Source organism: Gobio gobio (assembly GCF_949357685.1).
Source record: "Gobio gobio genome assembly, chromosome: 20".
NCBI lineage: Eukaryota > Metazoa > Chordata > Actinopteri > Cypriniformes > Gobionidae > Gobio > Gobio gobio.
In genome coordinates, this window is record NC_137113.1 from 41890234 (window position 1) to 41913973 (window position 23740).

At 42.3% G+C, this 23740-nt stretch overlaps 1 protein-coding gene across 1 annotated transcript in view; it reads right to left on the reverse strand.

Annotated features, from left to right (window-relative positions):
- Nucleotides 1-7679: 7679 nt before the first annotated feature.
- Nucleotides 7680-23740, reverse strand: part of scn4aa (sodium channel, voltage-gated, type IV, alpha, a) — a gene marked incomplete at its 5' end in the record, with an annotated part of 62122 nt that continues 46061 nt past the window's right edge. The window contains 6 exons of the mRNA XM_079801209.1: nucleotides 7680-12068; nucleotides 15087-15357; nucleotides 15983-16080; nucleotides 16184-16325; nucleotides 18633-18686; nucleotides 19013-19285. Of these exons, the coding sequence (XP_079657335.1) occupies nucleotides 10768-12068; nucleotides 15087-15357; nucleotides 15983-16080; nucleotides 16184-16325; nucleotides 18633-18686; nucleotides 19013-19285 (2139 nt within the window). The 3' untranslated portion in view covers nucleotides 7680-10767. The remainder of the gene's footprint in view (nucleotides 12069-15086; nucleotides 15358-15982; nucleotides 16081-16183; nucleotides 16326-18632; nucleotides 18687-19012; nucleotides 19286-23740) is intronic.

Below are 23740 nucleotides of genomic sequence, written 5' to 3' on the forward strand. Positions count from 1 at the left end.
AGATCTAAGTTGCACGCTATTCAACTAACCTGGTTGTTTTTCGACTTTAACATTCAGATATTTTATCCCACTCCCTCAGGTTTCTTCCAAAGGATCACTTGTGTGGACCTCAAAACAACAAAATGGATTTCATGACCTCTAATAACAAACATAGCAACTCCATCATCATAATGTATCGGTCAGAGAATAAACAACACCTTGCAGATGAGATGAAGACTATCCTGGAAAATTTTGATATGCAGGTATGATTACTAAACATATAAATGCCTTGGAGTTAGTGGTAATGTTAATGTGTCATTTTGTCTTCTTAAGGACCTGAAGAGATATACAGTAGTCAGTTTTTGTGGAATTTTTGCCCCCTTCATTTCTGATACTCTTCCCATCCCTAAAACATTTTCAGTGACACTCAATTATTATATGAAGTAATCATATGAATGTAAGAGGATGTCTGCAAGAAATAAATAAATAATTGTATTCATGATGATTTACTTATGACACTACAGCTCGACAGGGACTGCCCTTGTACCTTTAGGGAGTGTGACACAATATCTAAGACCTGTCTGGTAGGTTGTCAACTATTGTTTCTCTCATATTATCATTGATCACCATTATTTATTAAATGGTTGGTTAATATTTAAATAATAGTTTGTTAAATAAAAGTTCCTCAAGTACAAGTTTTAAGTTTTGTTTGCAAGAGTGTATTTGAGCTTTGATTTTTAAATTTACACAATCAACCATTTTTCTTTAATATACTTCTTAGGATGTGCATATTACCAGCGTCACTGGGCATCCTTGAAGTCATGGAGGACAACCTCTCCCTGTAAACAAAGACATGTCTAAACTTCAGCATCTTCTTGGAGGAAACTGTGGTCATAGAGGACCTATCTGACCTTCCCACTGCTTTCACGGTACTCTTTGGACTTCTATACGCTTAAAGGGATAGTTCACCCAAAAATGAAATTACTGTCATCATTTACTGACCCTCAAGTTGTTCCAAACTGTATGAGTTTCTGTCTTCTGTTGAACACAAAAGAAAATATTTTGAAGAATGTCGGCACCAAAGAGTTGATAAGCCCCATCAGTGGGTGCTGTCAACTGTTTGATTACTAACATTATTTAAAATATCATCTTTTGTGTTCAGCAGAAGGAAGACACTCACAGGTTTGGAACAACTTGAGGGTGAGCAACTTTTGGATGGAATATCCTTTTAATATTGAGTATACAAAAATATAAAATATACATTTATAATATAAAATATACATTTGAGGCAGTGTAGAACATATTTGTAGGAATGTTGTTTGCTTAAATGTGATTGTATTTTGTATACTGGAACATTTTTAAGACTTAGTCTTGAATTAAAAAAGCAAAAAAAAGAAGTGGAAAGTGAAACTTTTTTTTCTTGTGGTAGCAATACTATTATTGATGCATTTTATTTGTTTCCTGTGAGAACTATTTAAAGGGATAGTTTACCCAAAAAGTATTATTCATTATAATTTGATGTTTTAAACTCATTTGCCTTCCTTTCTTCTCTACAAACAGAGATATTTTCATAGGCAATCCATACAATGCAACTAAATGGGGTTCAGGATGTATACAATCCATGTGAATCCAGTAATTTAATCCAGGTGTTCTGAAGCAATACAGTCAGATGTCGAGATGTAATAGACTAATATTTTAATCTGTTTCTTATCCAAAACTGATTGTATTGCTCTAGAAGGCAGAGATTAAACCACTGGAGCTGTGTGTGTGTTCTGCAGAAGAAAGGAAGTCATATGAGTTTGAGACATAAGGGAATACATGATGAGAGAACTATCATTTTTAAGTTAACTGTAGCTTTTAATAGTAATTCTAATAGTCAATCATGATAGTTTACTAAAATAGCATTGTGTTGACTGCAAAAGGCTGTACAAATTGTTTAAAAAAAATGTCTTGATGCATTTTGGAATAAATGTTTAGTTAACATTGTCTTGACTCACTCTTTTCAGTTTTTGACTTCGGCAAAGTTTTTGTAGTTTATCTAACGTAGTATTTCTTGGTACTAATTTCCCCTAGCATTTTTTTGTTCTCTCAACTTCAGACATTGAGTTCTACAGACAATTTTTTTTTAATTGGCTCAACTAAAAAAGATTTGTTATAGGACAGTTCAGAAAACAAACAATGTTAAGTTGACTCAACTTAATCACAGACAAATTATTTTCAGTTAGTATAACTGTTATTTACAAAAGTTGAGTAAACAAGAAAAAGCTAGGGGAAATTAGTACCAAGATTTTTGTTGTTGTACGAGCTTAGAATTTTTTACAGTGTACTATTATGGCAACTCAGAAGAATACGCCGTGGTCAAACGAGGAGGTTTCCTTTGTTTGGTTGCCGAAGAGAGGATCCAGCGAGAGTGGAACGGAAAAGTTTCCTGCGGAGTCGCTATGACGACCAGGTACTATTGTGGAGGTACTATCTGCAATGGAAAACAGAGCGAAAAGCGAGCCTTGCCGAGACGAGGCGAGTTGAGCTGGTACTGGTAATGGAAAAGCGCCAAAATTATAAAGGGTGATTTCGGATTCATCCAAGGTCTTCAGGATCCCTAGAAGCTTCCAGGCAGGTGTGTTGGAGCTAAACTTGCCCTTCACCATCAGGATTGCCCATCCATGGTCTATAATCTTCCTTTTCATTTTTACTGTTGCTTGTGTTTATGCCTTTGCTGAGGGTTAACAGGCTGAATTTTGTTGTGTCCCATACAATAACAATAAAGTGTTTTATTTACATGCATAAGGTGCTTTCCATGCGCATCTGCGGTGAAGTCCGCCACAGTGGGTGGAGAGAGAGCAGCAGTCGCTGAGCTGTGCAAACTGAAGTGTATAGCACTCAATGCAGCTGTAGCCACACACACACACGCACACAATTAGCATTTAAAGGCCGAACTGTTTGAGGAAGTAAGGGAAGCAGACAGTATACCTTCTCAAAAACTAAATAATCAATGTTACAAAACGTGTGCTCCATGGCTAACCTGCTCCAGGGCAGCTTTTGTTCTGGGTAAGAGAGATCAAACTGAAATTGAACCAATCAGCTGTGAGCATAGTGACATATCTCTGATCAAATAAAGTCCCAGTCTCTCTTGCTCCAAATGAAAGGTCACTACATATTAAGAGATTTTTAAAGACAAAACCATCTGGCTTTTAGCAATCATTATTTATTATTCACGAGTTTGTTTACCCATATACTCTAATAAGGTTTAAGCGTATTTGGCTTGCTGTCTGCGGTGGAGGAGCTCGATGAAGCCGCTTCAAGTCGAGCTTAGATTTACCCCCTAGGGACTACTAGTGCTAGGAGGAAGAGAATGGTAAATAAGATGCCTAAATGTAAGTAGGTAGAGATGGGGAGGTGGAGGGATGCAAAACAACTGATGCCTGAAGGAGGTAGGAGGCTGCTTATATGCTTCAGTGGTTAATTGAAAGATCAGATGGGTTCACGCCTCCCGAACTTCACTAATTATTTTATATGACTATTTTATATTTTATTATACGCCTAATCCATTACACATTACATTATTGCGCATTTTGTTTAAATGTAGGCATATGTAATATAAATACACTTTTAGAATCAATAGATAAAGCTTTAAAAATGACTACATGTGATCTTACACATTCAAAACTTTCTATACCCATATATAGGCCTAACTTCACAACTTTCACTTGCACTCATAAAGCAATACATTTTCTTCTGGCTGTGAAAAATGTATTTATATACTTCATATTCTTTAATCTCTTAGAAGACTCTCTCACGAGAAGTTTTAAGGGCATGTGATTGGCTGTTCGCTACTGATGTCACACTTTCATGTGCACTCAGGATCAAAGCCTGAGTTGACAGAGACAGTTGATGATCAGCGTCATGGTAACAAAGCCTGATTAGATTGGTTTGCTCAACTCAAAATGGACTGCATTTATATAGCGCTTTTAACGGACCTACGGCCATCCAAAGCGCTTTACATTTGCCTCACATTCACCCATTCATACACTCATTCACACACCGTCGGTGGTGTCAGCCATGCAAGGCGCCATCCAGCTCGTTGGGAGCAGCTGGGGTTAGATGTCTTGCATGGACACTTCGGCACTTGGACATGGGATCGAACCATCAACCTTCCAGTTTGTAGACAACCTACATGAACCACTCAGCCACTGCCTCCCCTGTAACCCCGAGTTTGTTCAACTACCATCATGGTACTGCAACTAAAACGAGCACAATGGCCAATCAAAAATATCCCAAAATATGCCATTCCATTACTCAAATCACTATATCGTTGTTTTGGGGTGTGGTCTGAAAAGTTTGACAGCCAATGTGAAATATTTGAGAATTAAATAACTAAGATCATTTTAATGTTTTAGAAAAATGAGATAGAACTCCATCAGTTCTTGGTGGTCCCGTGCGTGCGAACAGCCTGAGACACTGGGATGGATGGCAAAAAATATGTATGCTTTATTACCACTGCTATTATGTGTGTAAGGCCGTTGAATTTGCTCCAAGGATCGGTAGCGGACCGCGGTGAAGGTCGCTTGTGCGTTCGTGTCTTCAGCTGTAGAATGGATTTAAAACTAATATATCTTTAATCTGACTCCATTTATCATATTGTCGAATTTAGGATAGAATGCCAATGGGTTGTTGGTCATTTATATTTGATAGTTAGTCACACATTTAATAATTTCGTTTTAACCCTTTGTTGCAATTATATCGTTACGTTCTGGAGATTATTCAGTAATTCAGAAAGGATCAAAATGTAACTATTTTATCAACAGTCAGGTAAATGTATAATGCCAATTACATAATCAATTCAAAGATAATTCGTACATAACATCAAATACTCTGTAGCTAAGAATAATATATCGATACCTGACTTCTGAATATTACGCAACGCTGAGTATCGAGACACTGTGCGGTACGGGCCAACTCTATTACAGTATGGGCCCTGATCTTTCTGCTCCACTTCCTTATATTGCTCAGACCAAGACAAAGATTTCTTTCAAACAGAAACACATGAAAACAAAGGGAATTTAAATTGAATCGAATTCCCATTTGGCTCAATTGAAAGGAAACCAAATGGCTCCAACAGCCACACCCACCATCATAAGTAAAATACCTCTAAGCTCTAAAAACTCTTATTAACTTCTTGTGTGGTTATGAGATTTTTGTACCATTCGCACTGAGACATTTCAAACGATATCAAACACATAGTATTGTACAGTGAGAACCTACATCCAAATCACACAGATTTTGGATGATCTCTCAGCATGAAGTGGAGTCGGATGTGGGAAACTCAGGGGAAGGGGAGTACATGTAAATTAATGCCATTCTCAGTTGATTCACTCAGTGGGACTTCGTCTGCGAAAAGTGTCTTCCCAGTGAGTAATTGTCTTTCACCAGACAATCTGGCGTTATGTAAGTTTTCACAGCCTTTCATGTGCAATGATTTAGAAACAGACTGTAATTCACTCACTGTCTGCTAAAACCCACGCACACAAAACACACTTCACTGACTCACTTTCTAAATGACTCAGATGCTGTGGGAACAATTTCATGACTTTCACCTAAATACCGTCTATTTGTTCTAGGAACCGAAACATTTTTATAAAAGTTATTTGTCCAATAAAATCTTTTGTATAGGGAAGCATTCCTAAACACTGAACAGTAATACAGGTCAGCATTCAGAACAACCACCTCAGTTTATAACGGTTCTTTCTCCCACTATCAGTGAATATGTTTGTGAAAGATAAAATATATTAAAGTCGACATGAAAGGGAAGTTGCGATAGTCTTTTCTAGTACCTACGTAGCATTTTTTTTGCCTTCAAAACTGCTTTCATTCTTCATGGCATAAATTTAACAAGGCGCTGGAAATAATCCTCAGAGATCTTGGTCCATATTGATATAGCATCACGTAGTTGCTGCAGATTTATTTCGGCTGCCCTATTGGATTGAGATCTGGTGACTGTGGAGGCCAATTGGGTTTAGTGAACTCATTGTCAAGTTCAAGAAACCAGTTTGAGATGATTTGAGTTAGTGACATGGCACTTTATCTTGCTGGAAATAGCCATCAGAAGACGGGCATACTGTGGTCATAAAGAGATGGTAAGCAACAATACTCAATACTAGGCTGTGGCATGAAAACGATGCTCAATTGTTATTAAGGGGCCCAAAGTGTGCCAAGAAAATATCCCTCACCCCATTACCGCGGATACAAGGCAGGATGGATTCACGCTTTCATGTTGTTTACACCAAATTATGACCCTACCATCTGATTGTCACAGCAGAAATCATGACTCAGACAATGTTTTTCAATCTTCTATTGTTCAATTTGGGTGAGCCCGTGTGGATTGTAGTTTTCTGTTCTCAGCTTAGAGGAGTGTAACCGGTGTGTTTTATGCTGCTGTGGTCCATCTGTTTCAAAGTTGGATGCGTTGTGTGTTCAGAGATGCTCTTCTGAAGACCTCAGTTGTGAAAAGTGCTTATTTGAGTTACTGTTGCCTTTCTATCAGCTGAACCAGTCTGGCCGTTCTCCTCTGACCTCTGGCATCAACAAGGCATTTTCACTCACAGAAATGGAAGCTTTAGCATAAGTTCTGCTGGGAAGACTTAATTGTCATGTCACTTTAAATGTATCTATCCAATCACATTCTAATACTGGGTATAAAAGATCGGTACTTACGCTCGTCTGAGTTCGCAGATGCTGACGCTCCAATTCACCGCCATCCTCCCCACCACCTCCAAGTCAAATCCTTCCCTACATCCACTCCACCACCACCAGGATGGTCCCTTCCATACCTCACGGGGTCGGCTGCGCCTCTGCCTTCGTCTTCAGGCAGGATATGCAGAGTCCGGACCCTCAGATTGCGAGCTACGGACGGGGCCTATGCCAATATACTTTATTGCTTGCTGGGTTGTTAATAAATGGATAATTGTCACAGTATTTATTCTCCCGAGTCTTTCTGGCAGAACTGCCGCTCAATATTTTCTCTTTTTTTGGACACTTCTCTGTAAACTCTAGATATGGTTGTGAAAATCCCAGTAGATCAGCAGTTTCTGAAATACTCGCCAGCCCGCCTGGCACCAACAACCATACCACATTCAAAGTCACTTGAATCACTTTACTTCCCAATTCTAATGTTCAGTTTGAACTTCTTCACCATGTCTACATACCTAAATGCACTGAGTTGCTGCCATGTGATTGGCCTATTAGATATTTGCGCTATCAAGCACACTGTAATCCCTAACGCACAGATACAAATTTGAACAAATACTGTTATATCAATTTAGATTTCATGGCTGCTTTAAAATTTTAATTTTCCAATTAAATCCCCATAACACAAATGCCAATGTATAGACCACTGAATTCCAAACTTATTAAGACTTGGTTACCTGAGGTGAAGACATCTCTAGCTGGGGGTAAAAATAGAAGGTGTGAAATAAGAACAGCTATCTGGGCAGGGGCCACTGTGACACAGAAAAAGTCATATGGAGCATAAGTCTAATGGAAAAATTGATAAACACCTCTGGGAAAACATATCCACAAACAACACATGATAGCATGCTAAGACTGTAAACGCCACTAAATCTTGACATGAGATGAACCGTGATATTGCAGAACTGCAATCTGAGACTGCAATTCAAACCGTAAGCATGAAGAGACCCATGTTTATCTTATCAAATTTATTCTTTGAACATTTTAAATGCACATTGAATTAAATGTTGTAATGATACAAAGAAAAGACAGCTTCCGAGAAGTTCGCTTCTATCTGCAAAATGTATATACAGGCAAGTAGACGCGAGCAAAACCTAAAGCACTGCAATGTCTCTCTGCTTGATAAAAATGTAAACAATAGAAAATTATTTGCATATTAACAATGCAATCAATACGAAACCAAAAAGTGCACAAAACTGCACACAAGCGCCATTCTCACCAAAATTCATTCTCATTTAAACATACAGCAAATGAACATACGAGAGATAATAAGAGTTAATGCTTTTTGGTAACGAGAGACCAAACCTAAAAACTATACAAGAGGTAAATATAAATGTCTCAAAAGTGCTTAATTTATACATTTTTAAGAAATAAGACATTTGCAGTCACATTAAGACTTCAGAGGAAATCTATTATTAAATGTCTCTAATACATACAAATCACAGGTACTAAAACACTGAATGTACTTGGGGTTGATAAGGTTAGAAAATCTTAAAATGTCTTTAGGACATTTCAGGCTCTTTTTGTAATGAAGGGAATCTATTATAAAGCAAGTAATGGGTACCAAACACACGTTCCTTTTAAGTCTGAGAAAAATAATCTTGTGTAACTTAAAGTTTCACAATTTAGTGATCAATTTATGATGATAGACACTCAAATCAAATGGGACATGTTAGAGTTGATGATGCCTGTGTGTTAAATTACAGTTTAATGGATGGGGTTGCTTTAATAACGTCTCATTACATGAAAACTAAATCAATTGTATTTACTTTGTAGGCATGGTAGATTTTCAACCAGCTCTTGTGAATACCAGGGAATTAAAAGTAAGTGCTACAATTGCACTATGCCTTCAATGCTTCAAGTTATCAATTCATTAAAAGTATACGAAAAAGAGAAGTATAGTATAGAGATAGCTTCACTGTTTATCTATATCTTTCATAGTGGCACATTCTGCTCAAAGTGACTCTATTCACCCCGCTGTAAAGGATCAGTTTCTGATCTACTCATCCCACCATTCTGCTGTAAACTGGTAAGGCATGAACTGAGATTATAAATAGTTCAGTAGACTAAACTGAGACTTGTTAGAGTGATGATAGGTACCAGTGGCTCTTCTTCCTATTGGTTAATGAGATATTTGCAGCTATATATCAGAATTATAAGTAAAATGAAATCTTTGATCATTACTGGAAAGATTTTTTTAAAACATATTACGTTTCAGGGAGCTCTAAATACTGATACAATTTTCAGCAAGTAAACAAAAAGATTATTTAGGACAAAGTAAAGATGAACCTGTAAAATGAGAGCTTTTGAGAAAAAAAATTGTGCTTTAGATAACCTTAAGAAATCCATCGTCACAATAATAGTGATTTCATTTTCCACCATATTGGATTATTTGCAAAACCTACTTTTGCAAACTAGTCCTAGGTTTTTCGCCCACTAGGTATTAAAGCAGTGCAGAAAGATTCAGATTCGTTTGATGTGGGCGTGGCCACTTTTACTTAAATGACTATGGCCCTGTCCCAAATGGCACACTTCATATATCTTTGTGATCTTGTGGATTTACAATGGCCTCCGCATGCATGTGTCCATGCAAGACTGTACACTCTAAAAAAAAAGGTTCTATATTGCACCAAAAATGGTTCTTGGCTCGTAATCATAGGGGAACCTTTTTAAGTGCTATATAGCACCAATTTTGGTGCTTCAGGGGTTCTTCAGAGGTTCTTCACCGGTTCTTTGACTAAGGTGCTATATAGCACCACTAACTAAGGTGTATACTAAGGTGTATACCATATATACCATATACAGGACATGTTAAGATGTGGTGCTATATAGCACCAAAAGTGGTTCCTCTATGATTACGACAAAGAACCATTTTTGGTGCCATATAGAACCTTTTTTTTTAGAGTATAGGGTGTCCCATTTGTGATTTTAGGTTTCAGAAGGGTGCTCACGAGCGCCCCTTTGCGCCCTTGATGCGTACTTTTGCTGAGCCCGCAAGACCAAGTAGGGCTCGGTGCATCCTTTGCTGGACATCCAACCCTGCCCACATCCACGTGTGACGTCAGAAGCCATGCCCATGTCCAATATGTCACCTTGTGAGTCCCCATCCCCGTTTCACCCCCTTGTATGTAGGTTTCCGATTGAAAGGGCTTTTAGGCATTGAGTGGGTTTCAGGCATAAGGGTAGGTTTTAGGTGGGTTTCAGTATGTAGGGTCAAGATTAAAAGGGCCAAGACCAATAAACCCTCAATGACATGTGTCCACCAAAGCGTTTTTTCACGCGGCTGGCTGGCGTATTCAATTGTTTTCAATGGGAGCACGCGTTTTAGAACACCATGAGCATAACGAGGCACTTAGCGAGTATTTCACGCTCAAGCGCTGAGTGTTCAGCGTTTTTTATTGGTCGCAGAGAGTTGAAGAATATTCAACTTTGAGTAAAACGCAGCGCTCAACACTGTCACTTTTCACCCAGGACATGGGTGTGGCTTCTGACATCACACTTGGATGTGGGCCAGGTTGGGTGTCCACCACTGGCTGCAGTGAGACAGCAGACTTCTACCCGACAGTGAAAGCGGCATTACATCAGAAAAGTGTGGACTCGGAGGAAGACCACAAGGGCTTGGGGTTCCATGTAGGACAGGGCCTATAACTCCTGAATGGAATGAGATATTGTAACCAAACTTGGCACACGTGTGTATGGGCTCAATCTGAGGTCAAATGAAAAAAAATTGTGGCGCTTGTCCACTTAATGGCACTGTAATAGGAACAAATTTAAAATGGCTCAACTGTAAACGTATATAAGGGCAAAACAACTTGGCTAAGTAATGACAAATATACTGGGACATTTCTAATAGGGACAAATAAGATACAAAAATTAAATAATAAAAAAAACAGTACTCCCAATAAATGGCATTCCAATGCTGTCACACTGTAGCAGTCCTGTATAATCCTTTTTGGAGCATCTGTTGTTCGGTGCGTGCAGGCGATACTCTATTTTACACCCAAGGATTATCTTAGTCCATACTCCAAAGACATTGGATCCCAGTTATACTATTGACTCTTTAATTGTTGCATTCTCTGAACTGCACAGGCCATGCGTTGTGGGTGCAGATCGGAGGATCACCTCCCTTGTGAACTCCACTGGGATTATGAGCTGTCCCTGCGGTCGAGGGTAGGTCACTGATGCTCTATGCTGCATGACCGGGGTCGGCTCAGGTGGTTGTGAATTAGACGACATAGGCCTAGCCTGCAACTCAAGAGCCATGGCAAGTTCTGGGTTGCTACCATACAAGGCATCCATTTTCCTTGCAATTAACCCTTCGGTTTCAGGAGGTTCTTTATCGTCCAGACTCCTATCTTTCCTCTTTGAGCGACGCATAAAGCAGGCATGGCGGATTGCACGTTTGAGGAGATGTCTACGGTATGTTCGTTGAACCGCAATGGCTGCTCGCTCTTCCTCCTTCCTCCTGAGAGTGGTGGTGATAGGCTCAAATGAGGCAGATGTGGGGTTGTTCATTATGAACTTGGCTTCAATGCTTTCCTTCATGGCATCCATCTCGATGGTGTCGCCAAGAACCTCGCGGGTAACAGCCAAAAGAATATCCAGACAGTGGATTTTGTCGCCGGTTACAATGGGCAGATCCATGGTGATTAGTTTGAGGCGGTTGGGTTTGGCAATTCGCAGAGGTTCCTGCAAGGTATCCACAAAGTCAAACAAGCGGTTGTATTCAATGAACTGTGTAGCATCAACATCAAACTTTTCCCATGTCTCGTCGAACATCTGAAAGTCATCCTCGCAGAGTGGGTCACCACTCTCCTCTTGAGCAACATTGAAGTTCTCGAGAATGATGGCAATGTACATGTTCACGACCACCAGGAACGACATGATTATGTAACTGCAGAAAAACATGATGCCCATGCCAGGATTCCCGCAGTTACCCCGAACGTCTGTACCAGGGTTCTCTATGTCAGGGTCACAATCCGGAGGGCCGCTGTTCATAATAGGCAGCAGAAGCCCATCCCAGCCTGCCGAGGTTGTGATCTCAAACAGGCAGATGATGCTGCCGCCAAATGTTTCAAAGTTGAAGATGTCATCGATGCCAGCCTGCTTTTTCACATAGGCAAAGTTAGACATGCCAAAAATAGAGAAGATGAACATGATGAGGAACAGAAGCAGTCCAATGTTGAAGAGGGCAGGAAGTGACATCATCAAGGCAAACAAAAGAGTCCTGATGCCTTTCGCACCTCTGATGAGACGTAGCACACGGCCGATCCTAGCAAGTCGGATGACACGGAACAAGGTGGGAGATACAAAGTACTTCTCAATGATGTCTGCTAACATTAGACCTGGAGAAAGAAGAAATATGGGTTATTATAAACAATTTAGGAGAGTTACAGTAGGAAAGTATACACAGAGGCGCACTTATAGAACTGTTAGGATCTAGTTAAAAAATCTGTATGATCAATGCTCAGATATTCTATATAAAAAAACTCAGCAACAAACTATAATGGGATGATGTTCGACAATTATAATTCAACACCAAACTAGGCTCATTGGAAAAACATGGCTCTACCTACACTTTTGCAAAGCTCCAAAAATGTACCTCTACATAAATTTCAATGCAAGTTTGAGCTGAAACGAACAATAGTGGCAGTAGAACACCAACATATTTTATTCCTTTTCACACAAACTATGTGTGACGAGCAGGGCGAGCGAGTGACAGGAGCATAAAAGGAGGTGCGACAACAGTGAAGGACGAGAGGGGACGCGGGAGAGAGAAGACCACGAGTGGCTGCTCGAGGCGGTGGTGCTGGAGCGAGTGAAGACCAGTGGGACTGAGAGCTCGCTGCCATGCCCCTGGGTCAAGGTGGGGTGGCTGCTGTCCGAAAGGGAGCGGAGGAGTCGCCAGGGTTTGCCGTGGGCCGGAGCCTGCTGACCTCCACCATGATGGGGAGGAGCAGGGAGCGCGGAACTCGTTGCTGGCTGCCCTCAACTGGAGGATCGAGCCGTCCGCCGAGCATCCAGTACCATCGCATGGCACCATGAAGAAGAGCCTCTCGGCTGGCTGAGGACCGAACGGCAGTGTGATTTTTTTCCTCTCTCCCCTATCTCGTCTTTTTTTCTCCTTGTGCTTCCGTCTCCTTTTCTCTTGTCTCGTCTGTCCTTACCCCCAGTGCTGCGGCTGCCGAGTAGGGTGGGTGGGTGAGTGATGGGGGTATGTGACGAGCAGGGCGAGCGAGAGCCGTGAGAGAGCGAAGCGAGGCCGGTGAGTGATTAGATGATGAGCGCCAGCTGCGCATCACACTGGTCTCGGATCTCTCACGGAGGAGTGACGGGAGCATAAAAGGAGGAGCAACGACAGCAGAGATGTATAAAGTACTAGAGACACAGACTTGAGTAAAAGTACAAGTTCCTTATCAAAAAAGTGACTTGAGTAGAAGTTGAAGTGCTCTTTAAGCACCACACTTAAGGAGAAGTACTAAAGTATTCAACATTTTTTGTACTAATTGTATTGCAAGTAGTTTATTTTAAAATTGACTACTCAAGTACTGAAAGTAAAAGAACAAGTATTGTGTTATGTAGTTATTAAAGAAAGTAGTCAAAAGTTTGAACATCATATTGTTTTTATTATTTCAAATGATTAACCTAAAGGACAATCACAATGTGGTAGGTAATTTTTCTACACATTGCCATATAAATAACCTGAAAATACTGTAGTTCATTAAGATTAAATCTTACTAACCACTCTTACTATAAAAAAATGGGGTAAGCACACTTATATTCTCATTTCAAGAGGTGTTCTGAGTAAATTATTTGTTTGTAACACTTTACAAAATGGTTTGATTTGTTAACATTACATTAGTTAATGTATTAGACTAATAACTAACATGAACTAACCATGATCAATACATTTTTTTACTGTATTTATTAACTGTATCTTTGTTAATCTTAGTTAATTAAAATACAGCTGTTCATTGTTTGTATATGTTACTTCACAGTGCACATTAACTATGTAAACAAAAAGAGAGCAATTTGAGCACAAGACGCTCGTGTTGTTTTAAAGACAGTGAATGCGCGCGGGATTCGCTCTCTATCTCTCACGCTCTTTATCTCTCTCTCTCTCTCTCTTTCTCTCTCTCTCTCTCTCTCTCTCTCTCTCTCTCTCTCTCTCTCTCTCTCTCTCTCTCGCTCGCTCGCTCGCAGCCACGATCACTTGAAGTTGAAGGGGTGGAAGGTGGTGTTTTTGGTTTGTCCATCTTTTAAGCTGATCAAAAGGCAGAACGGAAGCACACGCAGTCTTCTTAATAGCTTGATTCACTCAATGATGTGCCAGCTTCATCAAACCTGCCATCTACCGTTCTGGCAGTGGTAATGTGGGTTTGGAATGGAATGATTCGTAACATTTTTATAATTGTAACGAGTAACGATGCAGCACATAAAAAAAATACCGGAGTAAAAGTATTAAACTCATCGAAAATATGTACTGAAGTAAAAGTGGAAGTAGGAGAAAAAAATAATACTCTAGTAAAGTACAGATACTGCCTTTTAGTACTTAAGTACAGTAGTGAAGTAGTTCTACTTCGTTACTATACATCTCTGAACGACAGTGACGGTCGAGCGAGGACCAGGCCTGGAGTTTACGTTGTGTTGTGTTTTGTTTACGTTTTGTTTTGTGTGTGCGCGGCAGTCGTCCACTTTTACTTTCAATTTATTTGTTTATTTGATTAAAGTCTTTTAAATGTACGCCGGTTCCCGTCTCATTCTTCCCATAACAACAAACCTTGTTACACTATGATTATGGGGTAGATTATTGATTAATAGACTTGTTTCCTTGCGCAATATTCTGAGAGCTCACAAACACTTTTTCCATAGTGCATGATTTGTAAACATATACATTTTGACGCTTGCAAATGTAAGGCTTTTCTGACATAGTAAACTTGTTCGGTAGCTCACCTGGTACAACCTTGCACTTGTAATGTGAAGCATTTGGGAAAAAGTACCATGAAATATGAGTCACAATAAAAGAGCTCAAAGACGTCTAGGAGCAAGCCAAAAATGGCTTGTTTACTTCAGCAAATAAGTTGTCACATTTGTGTTTGCTTACACTATCGGTTACGGTTAGTGAAGGTGCTACATTATTTTCAAACACGATCTTTAACCTTTTAGCGCCACTAACTGGACCTTTTATTTCAGAAAACGTGCAACAACCAACTTAATAAAACGTATTTTGGATACAACTGAGCACACTCTTAGCGCAACTTGCTGGACATTTCACTTTGAATGTGCTGCGAAATAATATCATTTTGGCAGAATTGTCGCCACAGGCATGTTTTTCCAACTAGCTTGGGTTGTTCTACACTTACCTGCTATAGAAAGGATGACCACAACAAAATCAAAGACGTTCCAGCCAATTGTGAAAAAGTACTGTCTGAGCGCAAACATCTTAAGTATGCATTCCCCTGTGAAGACGACGATGAACGTCAAATTGACCAGGTACAGGATATCCTCCTTCTCAGTACTCTGGTCATCTGTCTCAATCATCATGGTCACCATATTGAGGCAGATAAGCACCATGATAAAGATGTCAAAGAACTGTTTTGAGATGAAGTCAAACACCACGCCCTGGATCATATTCTGTTAGAAGAGCAATATATTAGATTAGTTTTTAAAAACCTCTATAGAGAAAAAGCGACACGCGTCATAATCTGAAAACCATGCCCAGAAGTTTTAAAAACCGAAAAGTTTTTATAAGCTGTTGACCCAAAACACGAGCGTTTAAGGACACAAAATTGGATACAGGCAATTGAGACATTTGACTAAACAGTGACAAAATGTTTACTGCACACGTAGGCATACTGAGTGTCAGGATCCCAAAATGTACTCATTCTTCCTGCTGATGCTTCACGTCTTATTGCCTGTATCCACTTTTGTCTCCTTGAACGCTCGTTTTTTTGGGTCGACAGCTTATAAAAACTTAGTTCTGTGTTTTTTTAGCTTGTTTGCTGTACACCCTGTCACATTTCAGCTTTTAGACATTGTTCTGTTTTTTGTTATAAGTCAGAAATGACAAGGATGCCGCTTCATGCAATACAAAGTCAATAGAGAGCATTGGATTGCCCCCCCCCCCCCCCCCCCCGCTGTGGGCGTGGCCTAAATGCGCTCGTCTCTATAGATTTAATGCTGATATTCAAAAAGTAAATTAGTTATAATGGTAAAAATCCAGCAATGGAAGAATGAATGTTAGTAAAATGGCTCATACCAACGGCCGAGGGATGGGTTTTGCAGGTTTTTTGGAACCCAACTTCTTCATGGCATTGTAGTACTTTTTCTGTTCCTCTGTCATGAAAAGGTCTTTCCCTCCAAAGTGCAGAAGAAACAAATATGAATTATTCTTTCTGGTACTGAACAATTCAAATGTGCAACACAAATTAATTTGGAGGTTAGTTAAAAATAGAGATACTTATCTTTGACTTTTGCTGATTGAAGTTGTCAATGATGACACCAATAAAGAGGTTGAGAGTAAAAAAGGAGCCAAAAATGATGAAAATAACAAAATATAGGTACATGTAAAGGTTGATCTCATATGATGGCTGCTCTTCCACCTGATATGGGAAAGAAATAATGAATTCTTCAATAAAAAGTGTCATTTTGAAGTCATTATTCACTTTATTATTCTTAACCTTCGCTACAGAACTCAAATCAATGGCACACCTTTGACGTCATGATGTTTGGTTATAAGAACCAACAATGCTTGATGTTATTGATGTCCAACATGTGCCATATGCACCGTATTGGATTTGAGAGTTGCACTTGTGGAAATGAATGACTTAACTCTTTCCCCGCCATTGACAGAATTTTCCGTCATTTATGAGACAACGTTTCCCCACTATAGACAGAATTTTAGAGAGGCTGCTCGCTGCAGAGCAAATGGGTGGAGCTTACGTCTAGCTCCCCCTCGCTAGACATTGGGCCTAATTGGTGGAGCTAAAATATAAAAACCACACCCTAACCCAGGGGTGGTGACCTCCAGTCCTGCAGAGTTTTACTTCAACCATAATCAAACACAACTGAACAAGTTAATCAAGGTCTGAAGGGTTACTAGGAAGCTACAGGCAGGTGAGTTTTATCAGGGTTGGAGCTGAACTCTGCAGGATGGAGGCTCTCCAGGATCCGAGTTCGCCACCCCTGCCCTAACTATACCCACAATTCTATCCCTCAACCCTATTAGACATCCAGAGAGGTGGAGCTGGACGTCATTTGACTGCAGTGAGCACCACTTGGAATTTTTCCGACTTTCCATGTTTTCCCTGTTATCCGCTAGGGGGCGCAATGACACATCTTCTGAAAGAGTCAAGACTCTCCGGATCAAAACAAAGGGGAACAAGAAACAGAAACAAGCGATAGCATATGTAAGCAGATGCATATGTAAAATAACGCAATCATGAAATGTCGACCCAGGACGAGCTTTAGGACTGAGCAAGCTTTGGGGTTTTTGATGGACTCAGTCTACTCCATATGTTTTGATTATCTTTCTAAATACGGACCAGACGTAGTCTTTGACAAAAACGTGATTTTCTCAGCTTTTTGCTCAATATGTTGCTTTTTTGTGAAACTTACCCACATTCAAGTGTTGATAAAAAAAAGTAAAGTCAAGTCAACTTTATTTATAGCCGTTCTGGAGAAAACGGTGATGTCATTAGTTCATTTCAATTATCATACAGTGACAGTGTGGGCTTTAGATCAGTAATTAGATCAGTAATTTAGTTTAGTTTATATGGTTAATTTAGTTTAATAATTCGATTTATTTGGATATTTAGTTGAAAAATTTGAGTCCCCAACTGAGCAAGCCAAGCCAGAGGCAACAGTGGCAAGGAAACCAAAACCCCATCAGGTGACCTAATGGAGAAAAATAAACCTTGGGAGAAACCAGGCTCAGTCGGGGTGCCAGTTCTCCTCTGGCCAATTAACAAGCAGCGTATGATTATTATTCTGGCAACTTTACAGGTTTACAGGTACAGGTCATAATAGATCGGAATATTCGAAGGATCGGAGGCAACACGCCGGAGACGGGTTTATTGAGGATTATGTGTTGATTAAATAATTATTAAAGTGCAATATTCGAAGGATCGGAGGCAACACGCTGGAGACAGGTTTATTGAGGATGACATATCGATTTAAGAATTATTAAATTGTAATATTCAAACAATCGGAGTCATCACGCCGGAGACGGGTTTATTGAGGATTTTCAATTTCAGGGGGAGTCTAATTGATACAGTCTCTGCAGACACTTCAGGGTCATCTTTCTGAATACCACAATTTTCAAAAAAAAGAACAATACCAACTTTGTCAAAAAAAAGAATGCATGAAAGAAAGAAAAAGCTATAAGAAAACGTTTTTGTTTTGTTTTTTTGTTTAAAAGCAGAGGTTCTGTTCTTTCTTTTGACATATTGCATGTTCAGATATTCAGATAAAAAATGCTGGCGCTGACTGGCAACTAAAAAAAAACGTTGGCAGTGAAAATTAGAGTTAAATTTCCATTGGTTCATTACACAACGCCATTGAATAACTTGTATGGACTACTTTTATGGTTCTTGTATAATGCATTTTCATCCTTTTTAACAGCATACAGGTTTGGAAAGACATGAGGACGAGTATATAATGACGAAATTTTCATAATTTAGATGAACTTTTCATTTCACGCCAACCGATAAATTTGTCCATGAATAGGACAGCACATTGCACTGTTCGTCTTTGCATACAATCAGCGAGGGCAACGTATCAGAAAGTTGTGTTGACTATTGTCAAGCTCACAAGCTCAACACTACATCATATGCATACATCATTTAGAATAGCTTTGTAGCAGTTGAGCATTGTAAATGTTACAGGTGGAAAGCCAGTCATTCACATACCTCTCTAGAATCCACTGCAGCATACATGATATCCATCCAGCCTTTGAACGTGGCCTATGTGGAGAGAGTACTTTCTCAATATCAGCATGTCATTGACACATTGAGTCATTATGGATTTGTACTGAGTTACCTCTGTGTCCTCTGATGCAAAAAAGGAAAAGGACATGAAAATATACTCACTGTCTGTAAATATGCTGATGCACATTTTTCTGTCACAAATTGTGTTTTTGTTTCAATAAATAAAAATGTTTACTCTTTTGAGTCCAAGCTTTTTTCCACTCAAAAGATCAAGCAAAATTTGATTTCTCATGATACAAGCGTATGGCTGCATGTGCACCGTATGTAATAAACTGTACTCTGCAAGCAATGGGAAAACTTACTATTTGCAGTAGAGAGAGGTAGCCAAGACCCACGTTGTCATAGTTGACCTTGACATTGACCCAGCGCGATTCATTGGTCAGTGCCAAGCAGTCACTCTTGTTGTTGACCACATCCATGGGGAAGCGTTCCTCTGAGGTGGTGTTGATGCAGTGGTAGAACTTTCCAGCAAACAGATTGACTCCCATAATGCTGAAGATGAGCCAGAATATCAGACACACCAGGAGCACATTAAAGATGGAGGGAATTGCACCGACCAGTGCGTTCACCACCACCTGTATGGAGTATGGACACAATCATGATTCAGAGACAAATGAGTAATCAATATTTATATTTATATATTTACTTTAAGAACAACTTCAATGTTAACATTAAAATACGAATTCAATTATGAAGATTATAATAAAAAAATGCTTCAAATTCTGTCAATTCTAGCTTTAATAATTTATTGTTTTAGCTTTGAACTTTTTAAAACTCTTGTTGCTTTAACTAGCTTTTCCTACATTTTAAAAGTGCTGAAACCTTAAATACAGTATGGCTGGGTTTCTGTATTTCCCTTTCGAAAGGGAACTCGCGCTGCGTCAGCTTGACGCTACGGGGAACGCCTCCAGCGTGACAGGTGTCTGAGCTACAATCGAATCACATCAGTCCTACTGACCGGCGACAGCCGATGATGTCATCAGGGTGCGACCAGGAAGTATATAAGGGCGCCTCTGCCAACATGACACCGCTTCTTCGTCTTCAGTGACTGTCTGTCTGGTGTTACGAAAGCAAAGGAATCACGTTAGTAGGATGAAGTGCTCACAGAAGACGCGGCACTTTAGGAAGTGCGCGGATCCGTGTCCCAGGTATCTGACGCCTGAAGACACGCACAATCTCTGTGTGTACTGCCTGGGGGAAGAGCACGCGCGGGAGGTTCTCGAGGGAGCCTCTTGCGCGAATTGCGAGCGCTTTCCCATCCGAACGCTCCGCTCTTGCCTGGCCCTCTTCTCGAGGGAAGAGGGGCCAGCGTCTGGGGACGGTCCCGCTCACGCTGAGGCTGAGCGGCGACGTAGGTCCTGGGGTTCCCAGACGGACCTGGCTCGTCGTCTAGAGGAGGGTGTAGTCCTCACAGACGATCAGCCAGGTCGCGAGGGGCGGCTGGCGGGGGAGGAGTCGGATCTTTCCTCCTCGTCAGCCGATGCTCTTCCAATCGAGCAGAGGATGGCTGGGCAGGGTGGTGATGAATCGGTTGAGGCCGAACCCTCTCAGCCATCTTGCCCCGTGTATGCGGAGTTGATGGAAGTTATGGAGCGCGCCACCAACAGGCTGGAGTTACAATGGCAGCGGGCTAGGAGAGAACCTGAGCGTCCAGGTCGCTTGGATGATCGCTTTCTCTCCGGCCACAACCCATCACCTCTGGGGAGCCTTCCATTCCTCCCCGATCTGCACGGTCAGATCGCGGGGGCATGGAAGAACCCATACTCGGCCAGGTTAATCCTTCAGCTGATGTTGAAGGATTGGCCGAGTCTGGGTACGTGTCGATGCCTCCAATCGATGAGACGTTTGCGAACTATCTCGCATCGGGGAGGCCATCGACACTTAGAGCTCCCACCCTGCCGTCTAAAGCGATGAGAAACACCTCACGCTTGAACGGCAGGGCGTACACGTCAGCAGGTCAGGCCGCTGCAGCACTGCACACCACCGCGGTGCTGCAGGCGTACCAGGCTGACTTGCTGAAGGATCTCGATCAGGGGGAGGGCCTACCCCCTGACGCGATGGCTGAGCTCCGCCTCACCACAGATCTGGCTCTCCGTGCTTCCAAACAGACAGCAGTCGCCATTGGGCGTGCAATGGCGGCTATGGTAGCTACGGAGAGGTATCTGTGGCTGAACCTTGCGGACATCGGGGCGAAAGAGAAGGCCTTTCTCCTCGATGCCCCGGTTTCGCCCTCTGAACTCTTTGGCACCTCCGTCGAGGCGGTGGTGGAAAGATTCAGAGAGGCGAAGGCGCGCTCAGCTGCATTTAAATCATGCATTCCGCGGAGATCCGGGGCCGCACCCAGGCAGGCGGGAGGCTCTGGTCCGTCATGGCCTGAGGACCAGCGACAGGACCAGTGAGCCAGTGTCGCCTCTCGTGCGCCCCCTCAGTGGCGGAGTAGGGCGCAAAAGAGGCGGGACTCCCGCACTAGGAGTCGGAAGGACGCCGGAGAGCAAGGTCGGTTCCAGCGAAGAAGACCACGCTGGGACAGGTCTCCTCCCCCTAGGGCGCGCTGAGACTAGGGAGGGGTCCTTCCCCTAGCTTTTTCTCCCCAGGCGCTTTTACACCAGGCCGGGCGGGCCCATGATGAGCGGAGAATACGTCAGACTCTGACGGCCTGCCTGGCTTGGCTTGTGAGTGCGCCTCCCTCAGCCCCGTGGTAGTAGTACACCTAAGCATTCATATGGGAATAAAGCTTGTGGGTCGATATCACGGTGTGCCGCAGGAGAGCGGGTAAGTCCCCTATACATGGGAAATTATTTCATATTTTCTGACTTATGCTCCCTGCTGAGGGCTTCGGGGATCGCTGGATATGTTCTAAAAGGGCCTGTAGTTCCCCTGTTAGGTTGGCTAGAACGATTACCAGTTGCTTAAGCTCGGTATAATTGAGCTAGTATTGCTAGTGGAGGCCAGCAAATATTATATATGCTACACGCTGTGTGTGCTGTACACCCCTTTTTATTCCCAGTTCTAAGAAGCTAAGAAAATGCGTTAGAATTAGCGCTGGGAATGCTGCTCATTCCTGAGGGTTTGTAGCGATATAAAAAGAAAAAGAAAAAAGAGGGGCTCGTTTTCTGAGGAAAGGCTATGCATTTTTTCTCCTAGTATTAAACTGCTAACTGGTAGCCGGTCTGTTTGTTCTCTCAGTGTAAATTTCTGGAGAGTGCAGGATCAGACTATGCTAGAACTACAGTTAGATCTAGGACCAGATCTATGTTGACTGGCACTTCTACCCGAGTGCCCCTTTTGCTATGGTGCAATAGTAGTGGCCCTGTTCGGGATCTCGGGTATAGATCTAGATTGGCCTAGGCTTTCTAGGGATTACGGAGTCGCGCGCCAAGAAGCGCTAGTGCTCCGGGTAGCTGTTCCTTTTTTGAACTTAGCTTTATTATTTGTCCCTAATGCAGCCTCCTCTTACGCAGAGTAGTCCGGCCAAGGCCCGCCCCCTTGCCTGCGTTCTGGGGCCTTTGCTAGTAATGCAGGTTGGTGCTGTGCAGAATTGATAGCGACTTAGCCAGTAGTCGTGGGGCAGGGTTAAGGCGTTTTTCATGCAAGCACGAAAATTCCGTATGCATAGCTCAGCCCGGCCCTCCAGAGCTAGTTTTTAGAGGCCGCCAGTTTTTTGGCAGGCGCTGGCCTTTCTAATGTATTTGCATGGCCAGTTGGTCGTGCTGCCCTGACAAAGCAGGGTAGATTTGAGTACCTCCACATTCATCTCTGTATCATTCTGCCCCACCCATGGCTCGGGTTGAGCAGCACTTCACAACCTTTTGGTTTATGTAGGTTTGGTCGTGAGCTCCCTTGTAGCCAGAGCATTGCCATGGCTGACACCCTCACACGGTATGATAGGCGCTATTAAAGCTAGGACCTTCATGAGGTGGGTGGCGTATGTGGTACTCCCCCCGCTTAGGGGGTACAAGGCGTTTGGTTTGCAGAGTACCCTGCTATGGACAATGTGATTAGGTTCCAGTGTTTGTAGGCGCTGCCGATAAGACTGCACCATTGTACAGTTGGCTCCAGAAGGAATTGGAGGCCTCCGGGATGGGTCACCCAGCTAGGCTGGGATGATTTTTTAGGCCAGCTGGCTGAGGATAGTCAGCTGGGGCAGTCTTGGCAGTAGACTCCAGGTCAAGTGGTAGGCCTCAGAGTTAGGCCTCCTTGCGAGTGAGTCCCGACGTTTGGGGAGATTTTGCAAATTACTAGCTGCAACCTTGAACATAGGTAGTCAGCCTTGGTAGGCCTCTGCAAAGTTCGGCCCCTTGTGTATTGCGGTATATATTACTCCCCAACGATGTCGGCTTTCAAGTAGCAGTTTTTCCCAACTATAACCCTTGTCAGCAGTTAGATGTTTATTTTTGTCAGCCAGCAGAGAAGCTACTGTCAGCCCAAGGTTATAACATCGCAGTTTTTCACTCCTGTCACCAGGAAGCAGTCCCTGCAGGCCTGCTGTGAGGTGGTAGGCCCCATTAGGCCTCCCTGGAAGCAGGCTCCCTATCGCCAGTCGCTGTGTCAGCTAGCATGGGCTGCTAAGCTGTTGATGGGTGGTAGGCCGCACCAGGCCTCCCTAAGACTGGTCGTAAGGTAGTAGGCCTCACCGGGCCTCCCTAAGGGCATGTTCCTGGGCTCCAGTCACCTGAGAAACAGCTAGCACGAGTCGCTAGCAGGTAGCAGGCCGCGCTGGGCCTCCCTGCAGGCCCGCTATCAGGTAGTAGGCCTCACTAGGCCTCCCTTGAGGGCGAGTTCCTGGGTTAGGATGCTCGGGTAGCCAGCATAGCTTGCTATCAGGTAGTAGGCCCCTCCAGGCCTCCCTAAGGCTTGCTATCAGGTAGTAGGCCTCACTAGGCCTCCCTGAGGGCGAGTTCCCGAGTCAGGATACTCGGCTAGCTGGTGTAGCTTGACCTTCAGGTAGTAGGCCTTCACTAGGCCTCCCTGAGAAAACGAGTCTCCGTTTTCCAGCTACTTTGACAGTCGGCTTCAACTGCTATCAGGTA